Source organism: Giraffa tippelskirchi, chromosome 7 (genome assembly GCF_054371585.1).
Source record: "Giraffa tippelskirchi isolate mGirTip1 chromosome 7, T2T-mGirTip1v1.2.pri, whole genome shotgun sequence".
Classification (NCBI taxonomy): domain Eukaryota; kingdom Metazoa; phylum Chordata; class Mammalia; order Artiodactyla; family Giraffidae; genus Giraffa; species Giraffa tippelskirchi.
Genome location: NC_137281.1, coordinates 68,387,525 through 68,399,638, shown reverse-complemented (window position 1 = coordinate 68,399,638; position 12,114 = coordinate 68,387,525). Strand labels below are relative to the sequence as shown.

Genomic DNA, 12,114 nt, shown 5'->3' with positions numbered 1-12,114 from the left:
AATTATAGCATAAACCTACATGGGAGTTAGTCCAACAGACTTGGTCAAAGGCTGAGGAGAGGTAAACATTTTTACGGAACCAAGAAAAGCCCTTTGCCTATATTTTCCTTTCCATTGTGTGTAGTATTTATTCATCTCTTCAGTAAATACTTGTTGATTCACTAAGCTACCATGCATGAGAAGTTTATCAGCAAACTCTGAATATTTTTTAGGTATAATAAACGTCACTACTTTGAGAAGACAAAGTGTTACGGTTTATGCCGATTTTATTTTTCAGTGCCAGCTCCTGTTGAGCATCAGATCTGCCCTGCTGTGTGTGTCCTAATGAAACTGTCATTTGATGAGGAGCACAGACATGCAATGAATGAGCTTGGTAAGATAAAAATGTTTCTTAATGCCATAGAAGAAGCCTGAAGATTTTTCATCATTGTTGAATTAGGATATAAGGCCACTAACTTCTGTTACCATCTGCTTCCTCCTTGTAGCAAGTGACTCTGGTTTCCAGAGAAGACAATGTCCTAAGTGACAGAAACTGCTACCCTTTTATAACCTAACTTGGGTTTTTAAAATCTTAGCCAGAGATGGGCAAAAATTAATAAATAAATGGCCCCTCTTGCCAATGTTGTCAAGGTAGACCCTGGGTGACGGTGGGAGGGTAATTTGAATTGTTTTGAGATGTGATGATGTGGAGCTTTGTAATTATTCTTGAACTCAGTCACTTCTGATGGACACAGGAAGGAATTATTATTAAGATTCTCATTTATCTTCATGGTTATCCGTACTTTACTGGATTTTCCTGATAAGCAGTGTGGTTGGTATCTCTGAAACTCATTAATAATGGAAAAGCATTATTCTCTAATTTATATTAGAAAACATTCCATTAATTTTGGAAGGATTACTCTTGGGTATGTGTTCTCACATACTCTGAACCTTATAAAACCTGCCTCTGTGGCCCCCATTTTTCATGCGATGGTTTCTCTGTGATTTCTAGGTTCATTTTGCACATGTGGTATTTATAAGTTGCATCATGCTGAGCCATCTTATGTGAACCTGGATCGCTCTAGTCGTGCCACAAGCAAGAAGCACACACTGAGTTTCCATCTTAGTGTAGCTGTGCCCTTGCTTTTTGTGCTGTTTACCTTACCTTTCATTCCAGGCCCCACTCTGTATCCCTGCCACCCTTACCATTTTCATTCATCATTTATCTTAAAAGTGGCAAAGTCACGAGTCTCTTAAAACACAGAGAACCTGAACAGCTGAAAATGAGTGCTGTCTCCTTCAGATCATCATTTTGGGAGGCTGTGTATACTTGGTGATCTCTGCCTGCCCCCCCAGCTGTACTTTTCTCCCCACAGGCCCTAGCCCACTTGATTCTCTTTCCTTATTCCCCAGGTTCCTGTGAAATTGTGTATGCACTTGTGAGTTCACCCCTCCTCAATACAGTCCAGCATTCGTGAAATTTCAAGTTTGGGTGGGTTTGGGTTTTTTTTAACACTCGTAATAATGGAAAAAATAATGAACAAACAGGAAAACTAATCCAGTTTTAAGCTCCCACAAATGTTTTTTCTAAATGTCCCTGTGTTCCAATGAACTGTAGACTAGGACTGACCCACATTAATCATCTGAATTTCCAAGTAAAATCTAGACTCAGTATTTGTTCCTCTTCCTTCTTCAGGTAGGAAGGCTACCCGGGGCATTTCATCCCAGGAGCTAGGGCAGGGGCTTTCAGGTGAGGAGCAGGACGGGGCCTCTGGGGGTGTGACTGTGGGGATGTAGCCACAGGGGATTACCTTCTTCTCACTCCTAGTCTCTGACTTTGCATTGGAGCCAAAGAAGGAACAAGGTGTATAGACTGTGGATAGATATAGTCAGGTAGCACAAGGGATCTGACAGTGATGGATAGGAGAAAAGAAGTCCCAAGTAGATGAAGAAAAATTCCTAAGCCCAGTAAGCTAGGACTGTCTTTTGTAGATGCAAGAAAATTCTACAACTGTTAGGGTCATTTAAGTTTGTAACTATTAGTGTTACAAGTTTTAGACTGTAATACCAGGAATGTACACATTTATTCATTTCCAATTCTGTCTAAGAAACTGTGCCAGGCACCAGATACAAAAATGATTAAGATGTGGTCCTGATTTTCAAGGAACTCATAGTTAATTTGCATTAGTGTTTCCCAGACTAGATGATAATGATCACCAGAGGCAGTGGTCAGAACGTGTACTTCTCTGGCCCATGGTAAGCAAGCTTAGTAAAATAGAATCTCCAGAGCAGGGAACCTAGGAATCAAATCCAATAAGTGGCCCAGGTGATTCTTATGATCAGGAAATTTTGTGAAACTACCAAATATATAGAATATTGTTGCTGAGCCCTACTTATTTTAGAATGAGGTATTTCATGCTAATGATGACTTTCTAAACCAAGTAAAAGAAAAGCAATATACTTTTTAAAAATTCTGTCATCTTTCTATTATCTTGTTTTGATAAGTTTAAGGATTTTGGTAAATGTCACCTGAAGACATTGATTGTCTACTATCTATAAGGTTATGAGATACCATACGAGATAATGTTTGGTTCATCTGGACCACTGTTCTCTAACACAGACACCAAGAAAATGTGGAAGGATGTGCTCGTGACCTTTACATTACCTTGAAACATCCTAGTATTTCTTAGGGCAACCAATTTTTTCCCTATCTGTCATGAATTCACATCATATTTTTGTGAATCCATTTTTAAAGTGTATAGATTCTTTGCCTTAAAGTTCACTAGAAGTTTTTCTTTTTAACTCCTGGAAATTATAAAGGGTCTCTCTCTTTTATCTAATACCCTAAGTTTTATTGAATGTTCTTTTTTCATTAGCACATTCTTCATCATTTTATTGGCATTAATCATGTTGTTCTTTAATCATTGTTTTCAGAATCAGTCCTAAGATTTTTGGTTTTTCCATACAAAAGTAGTCAAGGGCCTTCTTGGGAGTTTCTTGAGATTATTTCACATGTTACTTTCTTAGAACAGTGTCACAGATGCTGCTGTGCCAGGCAGGATTTTATGTAGGCATGAAGTAGAGGGTGCTCTGTATGGCTTTGATGGTCTGCTTTATAATCCTCGACATTTGGCGATCTGATCAGTACACAAGGCCACTGTCTTTAAGTCAACAGTGACTCCCAGGTCTGTTTCCTAGTCAAGACTCTAGTTCCTTCTCCTTTACTGAAGGATTAAATAGTGGGATTTTCTGAAGCTCTGTACTAGGCTTTCTTCTACTTTTCCTAGGCTATATGCCCTACTACATGACTTCCCTGTCCATGTTTTTCATACTCACATTTTTTTTTTATAAATTTATTTATTTATCTATTTTTTAACTTTACAATATTGTGTTGGTTTTGCCATACATTGACATGAATCCACCATGGGTATACACGTGTTCCCCTTCCAGAACCCCCCTCCCACCTCCCTCCGCATCCCATCCTTCTGGGTCATCCCGGTGCACCAGCCCTGAGCACCCTGTGTCATGCATTGAACCTGGACTGGCGATTCATTTCACATATGATAATTTACATGCTTCAGTGCCATTCTCCCATATCCTGCCCTCGCCCTCTCCCATAGAGTCCAAAAGACTGTTCTATACATCTGTGTCTCTTTTGCTTTCTTGCATGCAGGGTTATCTTTACCGATTGACTAAATACCATATATATGTGCTAGTATACTGTATTGGTGTTTTTCTTCCTGGCTTACTTCACTCTGTATAATAGGCTCCAGTTTCATCCACCTCATTAGAACTGATTCAAATGTATTCTTTTTAATGGCTGAGTAATATTCCACTGTGTATATGTACCACTGCTTTCTTATCCATTCGTCTGCCGATGGGCATCTACGTTGCTTCCATGTCCTGGCTATTATAAAGTGCTGCGATGAACATTGGGGTACACGTGTCTCTTTCAATTCTGGTTTCCTCGGTGTGTATGCCCAGCAGTGGGATTGCTGGGTCATATGGCAGTTCTATGTCCAGTTTTTTGAGGAATCTCCACCCTGTTCTCCATAGTGGCTATACTAGTTTGCATTCCCACCAACAGTGTAAGAGGGTTCCCTTTTCTCCACACCCTCTCCAGCATTTACTGCTTGTAGACTTTTGGATAGCAGCCATTCTGACTGGCGTGAAATGGTACCTCATTGTGGTTTTGATTTACATTTCTCTGATAATGAGTGATGTTGAGCATCTTTTCATGTGTTTGTTAACCATCTGTATGTCTTCTTTGGAGAAATGTCTGTTTAGTTCTTTGGCCCACTTTTTGACTGGGTCGTTTATTTTTCTGGAATTGAGCTGCAGGAGTTGCTTGTATATTTTTGAGATTAATTCTTTGTCCGTTGCTTTGTTTGCTATTATTTTCTCCCATTCTGAAGGCTGTCTTTTCACCTTGCTTATATCAAACTCACATCTTAATCCACGTCCTCTCTCCTGAGATTTACACACATTTTCATACTGCTCCTCCAGCATTTTCACCGAGATGATTTTTCAGACATTTCTGACTCAACTGACAGAAACGGTCTGTCTCCTCCATCCCCAAAACTGTCTCTTGACCAAGGTTCCTTTTCTTAGACAGTAGCCTTCCCATCAACCCACTTGCTGAAGCCAGAATCTTAGAAGACATCTTGGACTCTATTTCCGTGCCCTGTATCTGCTAACTGCTTTAATTCTGGTTCTTAAATACATCTTACACCAGTGCTATTCTTTTTATCCCCAGCACAAGCAAAGCCTCTTTCTTCACTCCTAGTTTCCCATAGTTTGTCTTACTTGTCTCCCCACTTCCAATTGTAATCATTTCTATAGCCTTAATCATAGGAATCTGTTTAGAACATACATCTGATTATTCTTTTCTCCTGCATTAAATCCTTGGTAAGGTACACAAAGTCTTGTATTACCTGGCTTCTACGCATTTTTGTAGCCTCACCTTGTAACCCTTTCCTTGTTGCTGTATATTAATGTTTCAGGCCCAGCAGCCCTTCACATGCTATTTTATCTGCTTGAAATGCTTCCTTATTTTTTCTCCTCTACCCTTTTTAGATAGTCATTCATCCTTTAAGTCTAAAGTTAAACCTTAGTTCCTCAGCCATTTTCTTGATCCTTCTAATCTATGTTAGGTTTGACTGTTATCATGCCCCTTGCTTCTACACAATCATGACATCTAAATTAGTTGTTTGATGGCTGTCTGTGCTAATCTGTAAGCTCCATAAAGACATTGGTTGTTTTGTTCATTGGCTGTTTTGTTCATGGGCTATTTATCTTTCCCATCATCATGGGTGGATGGAGGAAAATCTTCCTAAATATGGTTTGGATTTTCCTTAACCAAATTAATTTTTATTTACCTACATTCAGACTTATCTGTCATTGGTGCCAGTTATAAAGATTTACACAAATGTTCCAAGAGTTAAATCCCTGGCTTGGCATTCTTGACCCAGAATTGAACTTGGTCTGTTTTGCAAACTTGCTGATTGCTCTGCATACTGATCCTTCTAGATCATTTACAAAAATAATGTACAGATCCTCTTTCAGATTAATGACCTGACAGTTTAGACTTACAGTATCCAAGAATTACCTGTTTATATTCATCATCTCTTTTTCTGTCTTAGCTACTTCTCTGACAAAACAGTATCTCCAGTTTCATAATGATTAATATTGATGATGAATAATATTTTGAATACCGTCCATGTTTATTTTTATTCATTCCCTCACCATTTTGCCTCACCTTTTGTCCTTCTGTTTTGTGTTGTCTTTCTACTACCCCTTCCTTTATGTCTTTTCCTTCCCTTTCCCTTCATTTTTCTCCTTGCCTTCCTACTGTTGGCCACTGTGGACATTGTTAAGTATACCCAGTGGTGGGAATCAAGGGGAAAGAAAATACTAAATCCTAGTATTGGTATTTGACACTGTGTGTGTATCAAAGAAAAGTAAGAATTTAAAAAGAAAAAATATAAAAATGGTTGTATAGAGCTTAGTAATAAGTTGAACAGGTAATTCTTTTTCATCAAAAAAAAATAAGCTTTGCTTCATGCACTATTTCATTTAGAAGTTTTAGTATTCCTAATGACACTAAAAATTATTTTGGAAATAAAAATATATTAAAGAATTAGGCCACAGTGTGTGACAATGAAGAATGTTTATAAAGTCCTAATAGTTTACATTCAGGAGGACCTAATATTAGAAAATAGTCTTCTTCATCCTTGACAGGATACAGTGTATTGCAGTAAATAGAGTATAATATTCATTTTACTCAGTAAGACAGGGGGCTGGAGGGTGGAGAAACTGGCAGAAAATGAAATAGTTGTCACTTGTACTTGATAAGTATATTACACAAGAGTGCTTTATAACATTTTTTGTAGCTTTTAATTCTGAAGACAGAATTAAGCTATATATTCTCATTCTTTGAGATTTTTCTCTAGTAATTTATAAATTTGGTACCCCTCTGTATTATTTTAGATTATTGTCTTTTTCCTCTTGCCCTTTTTAAATTAGGGGGACTACAGGCCATTGCAGAATTATTGCAAGTGGACTGTGAAATGTATGGGCTTACTAATGACCACTACAGTATTACTTTAAGACGATATGCAGGAATGGCTTTGACAAACTTGACTTTCGGAGATGTAGCCAACAAGGTATGTTTTATAAGATCCATTTCTTAAGATAACTCTGGTATGAGCTTTTTTTTCATACAAACTACTTTTCATTGACTTTCTTTTTTGTCACTCTCCTCATTAAACACTGACTGATAAAAACCTGTACTTTATATTCCACTGCATATCCTTACTCATTTGAAGTCTAATGCCTAAACAAAGGCAAAAGATGGAACACAGAAGTGAATTTATGTAATCACATTTAAAACTCTGTTCCTGGGCAGACTTCCCTAGTGGTCCTGCAGTTAAGACCCCACTCTCCCACTATAGGGAGCACAGGTCCAACCCCTGATTGGGGAACTGGGATCCTGTATACCTCCTAGTGAGGCCAAAAAGTAATAATAAAAAAAAATACTGTTCTTGGGAATGATAGCAAAAATCTGGAAATCTTGATGATTGGTGTAAGTGTCAGATACATGTTAGTTTCATCCAAATAAAAGACTTTACATTCAAACCCTTTTCTTATCGTTTCTTATCATTTATTCACTTTATTTTTCCAGTTTGCCAGGAAAGGAATCAATATTGCAAAGGATTAGGAGGGTATTTGTCTTTCATTTATGTAATTTATGGTTCTAGTTCTTTTATGGGTAAATCATTAGGATTAAAATTAGACAATTGAAACTTGATTTGAAGTTTACTGGTCAAAAATAAAGCACGGCTCCAGGTTGCCTTGTTATTAACCCTGTGTAATCCTTGACTTTACAGGCTACACTCTGCTCTATGAAAGGCTGTATGAGAGCACTCGTGGCTCAACTAAAATCTGAAAGTGAGGACTTACAGCAGGTATTACTAAGAATTCCACATGTTTTTCTTGGATATTAGTGGCTTAATACCCTGATTTAGATTAATTTAAGCTGTGACTCAGTATTTAGCATCTCATGTTTAAATTTTGGCTACATTAACACCAGAACAGAGGAAAAGAATTTTATTGTAGACTTCCTTTTGGCTCTATATTAGCTTTAAGAAGAAATTTATTTGTTAATAGATTTCTGCTCTTACTTTTGGGCTTCCCAGGTGGTGCCTGTGGTAAAGAACCCACCTGCCAATGCAGGAGACGTAAGAGACACGGGTTTGATCTCTGGGTCGGGAAGATCCCCTGGAGGAGGGCATGGCAATCCATTCCAGTATTCTTGCCTGGACAGTCCCATGGACAGAGGAGCCTGGTGGGCTACAATCCATAGGGCTGCAAAGTCAGACATGACTGAAACAACTTAACACGCATGCATGCACTCTTACTTTTAACATTAAGAGCAAGAAAGCAACTAGTATAAATAATTTTATAAACAAACTATTCTAAAATTGATCCATTTGCAGGTTATTGCAAGTGTTTTGAGGAATCTGTCTTGGAGAGCAGATGTAAATAGTAAAAAGACTTTGCGTGAAGTTGGAAGTGTGAAAGCACTGATGGAATGTGCTTTGGAAGTGAAAAAGGTACCTTTGGGAACATTTGGTATTACCATATGCATTTCATCTTTGGATACTTTTTCGCTGCCCTCTCCCACCTCTGAGACTCACTAATTTCTGACCCTCTTAGCTTACCAATCCCTAGACTTAGACTGCTCCAAACTCTGCAAGTATTAAAGCAGACAAGACTGTACAGGGTGACCTAGTGTAAATCGGGGTTTTTCAGACTCAGCTCTGTTGACATCTTGGACAGGTAAGTCTTTGTTTGGGGGAACTGATCTGTGCCTTGTAGGATGTTTAGCAGCATTCCTGGCCGTTGCCCACTAAATGCTGACATACCCTCCCCTCAGTCATAATAATCAGAAATGTCTCCATTTATTACCAGATGTCCCCTGTAAGGGAAAAGGGACAGAATCACCCCCAGTTGATTCCTTGCTGCCCAAATCCCAATCTCCCAGAGTCCCCAGATTTTGACAGTCACCTTATAGAGGTAATCAGACCCAAAGATGAAAAATCGATCAAATAATAATTTGTTTACAAAAGGAAGTACTATCCAGGTGGGATGTCTACTTTAGAAACTAAGCTGATTTTTTTTTTAAAAAAAATTGAAATTTGAGAAGAACTAAGCTAAGCTAGTCTTTTTAGCTAATCTGAGCTTCCTTTCACCCAACCAGCCCTCCTTGACCCAGAGCCTACATTTTTCTCTTCAGAATTTCCTTTTCAGTCTGGGGCTTTTTTTTAAATTTATGTATTTTTTTCTAAATTACATTGTTTTATACCTAGAAACTCCAAGAAAATCAACTGGAAAATTATTAGAAATAAGAAAAATATTCAGTTAAGTAACTGGCTATAAACATAATGTTCAAAGGTGGTCAAGAGGTACAAACTTCCAGTTATAAGATAGATACATACTAGAATGTAATATACAATATGATAAATGTTATTAACACTACCATATCATTATATATGAAAATTTTTAAGAGAGTAAGTCCTGAGTGCTCATCACAAGGAAAAAGTTTTCTATTTCTTTAATTTTGTGTGTATCTATATATACATATGTATATATATGAGATAATAGATGTTCACTGAACTCACTGTGGTAATCATTTCATGATGTATGTAAGTTAAATCATTATGCTGTATACATTAAATAGTGTTACATGTCAATTATGTCTCAAAACTGGGAGAAACAGTACTGTTCAAATATACTCAGGATTTGCATAAAGATACCTTTAGAACATGACTGAATCAGCAGAAACTTGTACTCATGCTCTAGAGAAAAAGATTATGAATGGCCAGCAAGCACTTGACAATATACTCAACATCATTAGTCATCAGAGAAATACAAATTGCAACTATGAGATACCATTACACGTGTTACATTAGTTAAAATTTTAAAAATTGACCATATGTTGTCAAAGATGTTAAACAGCTGAAATTCTCATGCATTTCTGGCAGAAAAGTTAAATGGTATACAAGCATACCTCACTTTATTGCAGTTTGCAGATACTGCATTTTTGGTAAATTGAAAGTCTGTGGCAACCCTGCACTAAGCAAGTCTTTTAGTGCCATTTTCCCAGCAGCATTATTTTTCAGTTAAGGTATGTACATCTTCATACATAATGCTGTTGGACAGTTAATAGACTACAGTGTAGTGTAAATGTAACTTTATATGCACTGAGAAACCAAAAAAATGGTGTGACTTGCTTTATTGCATTGTTTGCTTTATTGCAGTGGTCTGGAACCATACCTGCAATATCTCTGAGGTCTGTCTGTCCCACTTGAGAGAACTTTTGGCAGTGTTTTAAAACTAACATTTATCTGCCATACAACCTGGCCACCCATGAGGAACAAAAACTTAAATTTACACAAAGACACACAGGTATTCACATAAAGATTATTTGTGATAGCCAAAACCTAGGGAAAAAATTCTAATGTCCATCAGTAGGTAAATGGGTAAATAAATTGTGGAATATTATTTGGCTATTAAAAAAAAAAGAATGAGCTATTGATACCTGCAATAATCTGTTATGTCAGAAATCAGAACAGTAGTTGCCTGGGTTTGGGGGTGGATTACAAGGGGTATGAGGAAATTGGAGGAGGATCAAAGTACAGTTTATTGGTCACCTTACTAAAGTTATACAAAACACTTTAAGACTCCTTTCTAATCAACCTTGTGTATTTTTCAGAAAGATTTAATGTTTTTGTATATATTATTGGAGCTTGTATTGCTGCTGAATAGCTCATTTTATTATCACTCAGGGACCTCACAGATCTACATACAAACCAATTGCTACATACCAGGAGAGTTAGACTAACAGACACAGCCTACTAAAAAGTGTAAAAGAAGATCTTGATAAATTTCAAGACATAGCCTGTCTTGTAAAGGAAGAGTAGATCATTTCTCTCTCATAGGTGAGAGAGAGATCATTAAAGATCATTTCTCCATAAATTCATCTATAAATTTTTAATATAAGCCCACACCGAGGAAACCAGAATTGAAAGAGACACGTGTACCCCAATGTCCATCTCAGCACTGTTTACAATAGCCAGGACATGGAAGCAACGTAGATGCCCATCGGCAGACGAATGGATAAGAAAGCTGTGGTACATATACACAATGGAATATTACTCAGCCATTAAAAAGAATACATTTGAATCAGTTCTAATGAGGTGGATGAAACTGGAGCCTATTATACAGAGTGAAGTAAGCCAGGAAAAAAAACACCAATACAGTATACTAGCACATATATATGGTATTTAGTCAATCGGTAAAGATAACCCTGTATGCAAGAAAGCAAAAGAGACACAGATGTATAGAACAGTCTTTTGGACTCTGTAGGAGAAGGCGAGGGTGGGATGATTTGAGAGAATAGCATTGAAACATGTATATTACCATATGTGAAATAGATCGCCAGTCCAGGTTCGATGCATGAGACAGGGTGCTCAGGGCTAGTACACTGGGATGACCCTGAGGGATGGGATGGGGAGGGAGGTGGGCGGGGGGTTCAGGATGGGGAACACATGTACACCCATGGCTGAGTCATGTCAATGTATGGCAGAAACCACTAAAATAGTGTAAAGTAATTAGCCTCCAATTAAAATAAATTAAAAAAAAAATTTTTAATGTAAGCCCAATCTTGGAAAAACTAGCCCATCAGAAAGTTATAATATCCAGTTCTGGTTTGGTCCTTCTCTGGTTAACAGTATTAGAATTTATTTTTTTCCATCTTTTTCTACATTCAGTGCAACAGCCAATATGAGCATTCTTTCTCTTTTTAACTAGTCATCTCTTCATTCTCAACTTCATTTACTCCTCACAACCACAAGAACCAAAACTACCTTCCATCTTCCCCATGTGCTGCATCCTTTTCATCATTCACTGGCCCTCCCTCTTCTACACAACAGAGTCTTTCCTCCACCTGCAGAGCACATTGTTATTTACTCAAACTGTTAGTCCCTTACTCTTGTCCGCTATGCTTTCTCTACTGGTTGTAGAGAAGGAGGCTTTGTTAATGTTTCACTTATCTGTAAAAAGTCCAATATTTTGAAATTAAAAACAAAAATGTTCATTTTCATTGCTTCTTCCAATTTCTTCAGAGAGTCTCTCCTGTAACAACCGAAGCCCTGAACAAGTAGTCAAGCAGTCACTTCCTTCATTTCTTAACTGGCCATATCTTCCTCAGCCCTTTCTAAATTTGCTCCTAACAAAAATCTAGATTCATAGCTTAACTAGGGTATTACTTTTCTACCTGTACCTATATTTAATACCTTTTGATCACATACCTTACTGAATCTCCTTCCTTTGTTTTTACCACCTATACTCCAAACATCTAATCGTTTCATCTTGTCTCCTCTAACTATAAAGCTTCTTTGAAACAAAACCCTTGGCCCCCTACATGTAGTCCCAAAGAGAGCAACTTCTGTTTTCCTACCTTCAACTCTCATTTCTAGGTCAGTTTTAAGTTTAGCTCACTCCTCTAAACTGTTCCCATTTTTTCTGATCTTAAGATACTTTGTCCCATTTCCTCAATCACAATATAATTAA

General features: G+C 37.5%; 1 protein-coding gene across 30 annotated transcripts in view; it reads left to right on the top strand.

Annotated features, from left to right (window-relative positions):
- Positions 1-12,114, top strand: part of APC (APC regulator of Wnt signaling pathway) — a 121,073-nt gene that overhangs the window by 98,324 nt on the left and 10,635 nt on the right. For 14 of the 30 annotated variants that reach the window (XM_081505735.1, XM_081505729.1, XM_081505715.1 and 11 more), the window contains 4 exons: positions 278-373; positions 6,505-6,644; positions 7,368-7,445; positions 7,977-8,093. In XM_081505735.1, the coding sequence (XP_081361861.1) occupies positions 278-373; positions 6,505-6,644; positions 7,368-7,445; positions 7,977-8,093 (431 nt within the window). Of the gene's footprint in view, positions 1-277; positions 374-1,675; positions 1,730-6,504; positions 6,645-7,367; positions 7,446-7,976; positions 8,094-12,114 lie in introns of all 30 variants that reach the window. The other 16 variants (XM_081505724.1, XM_081505717.1, XM_081505707.1 and 13 more) reach the window with 2 other exon arrangements.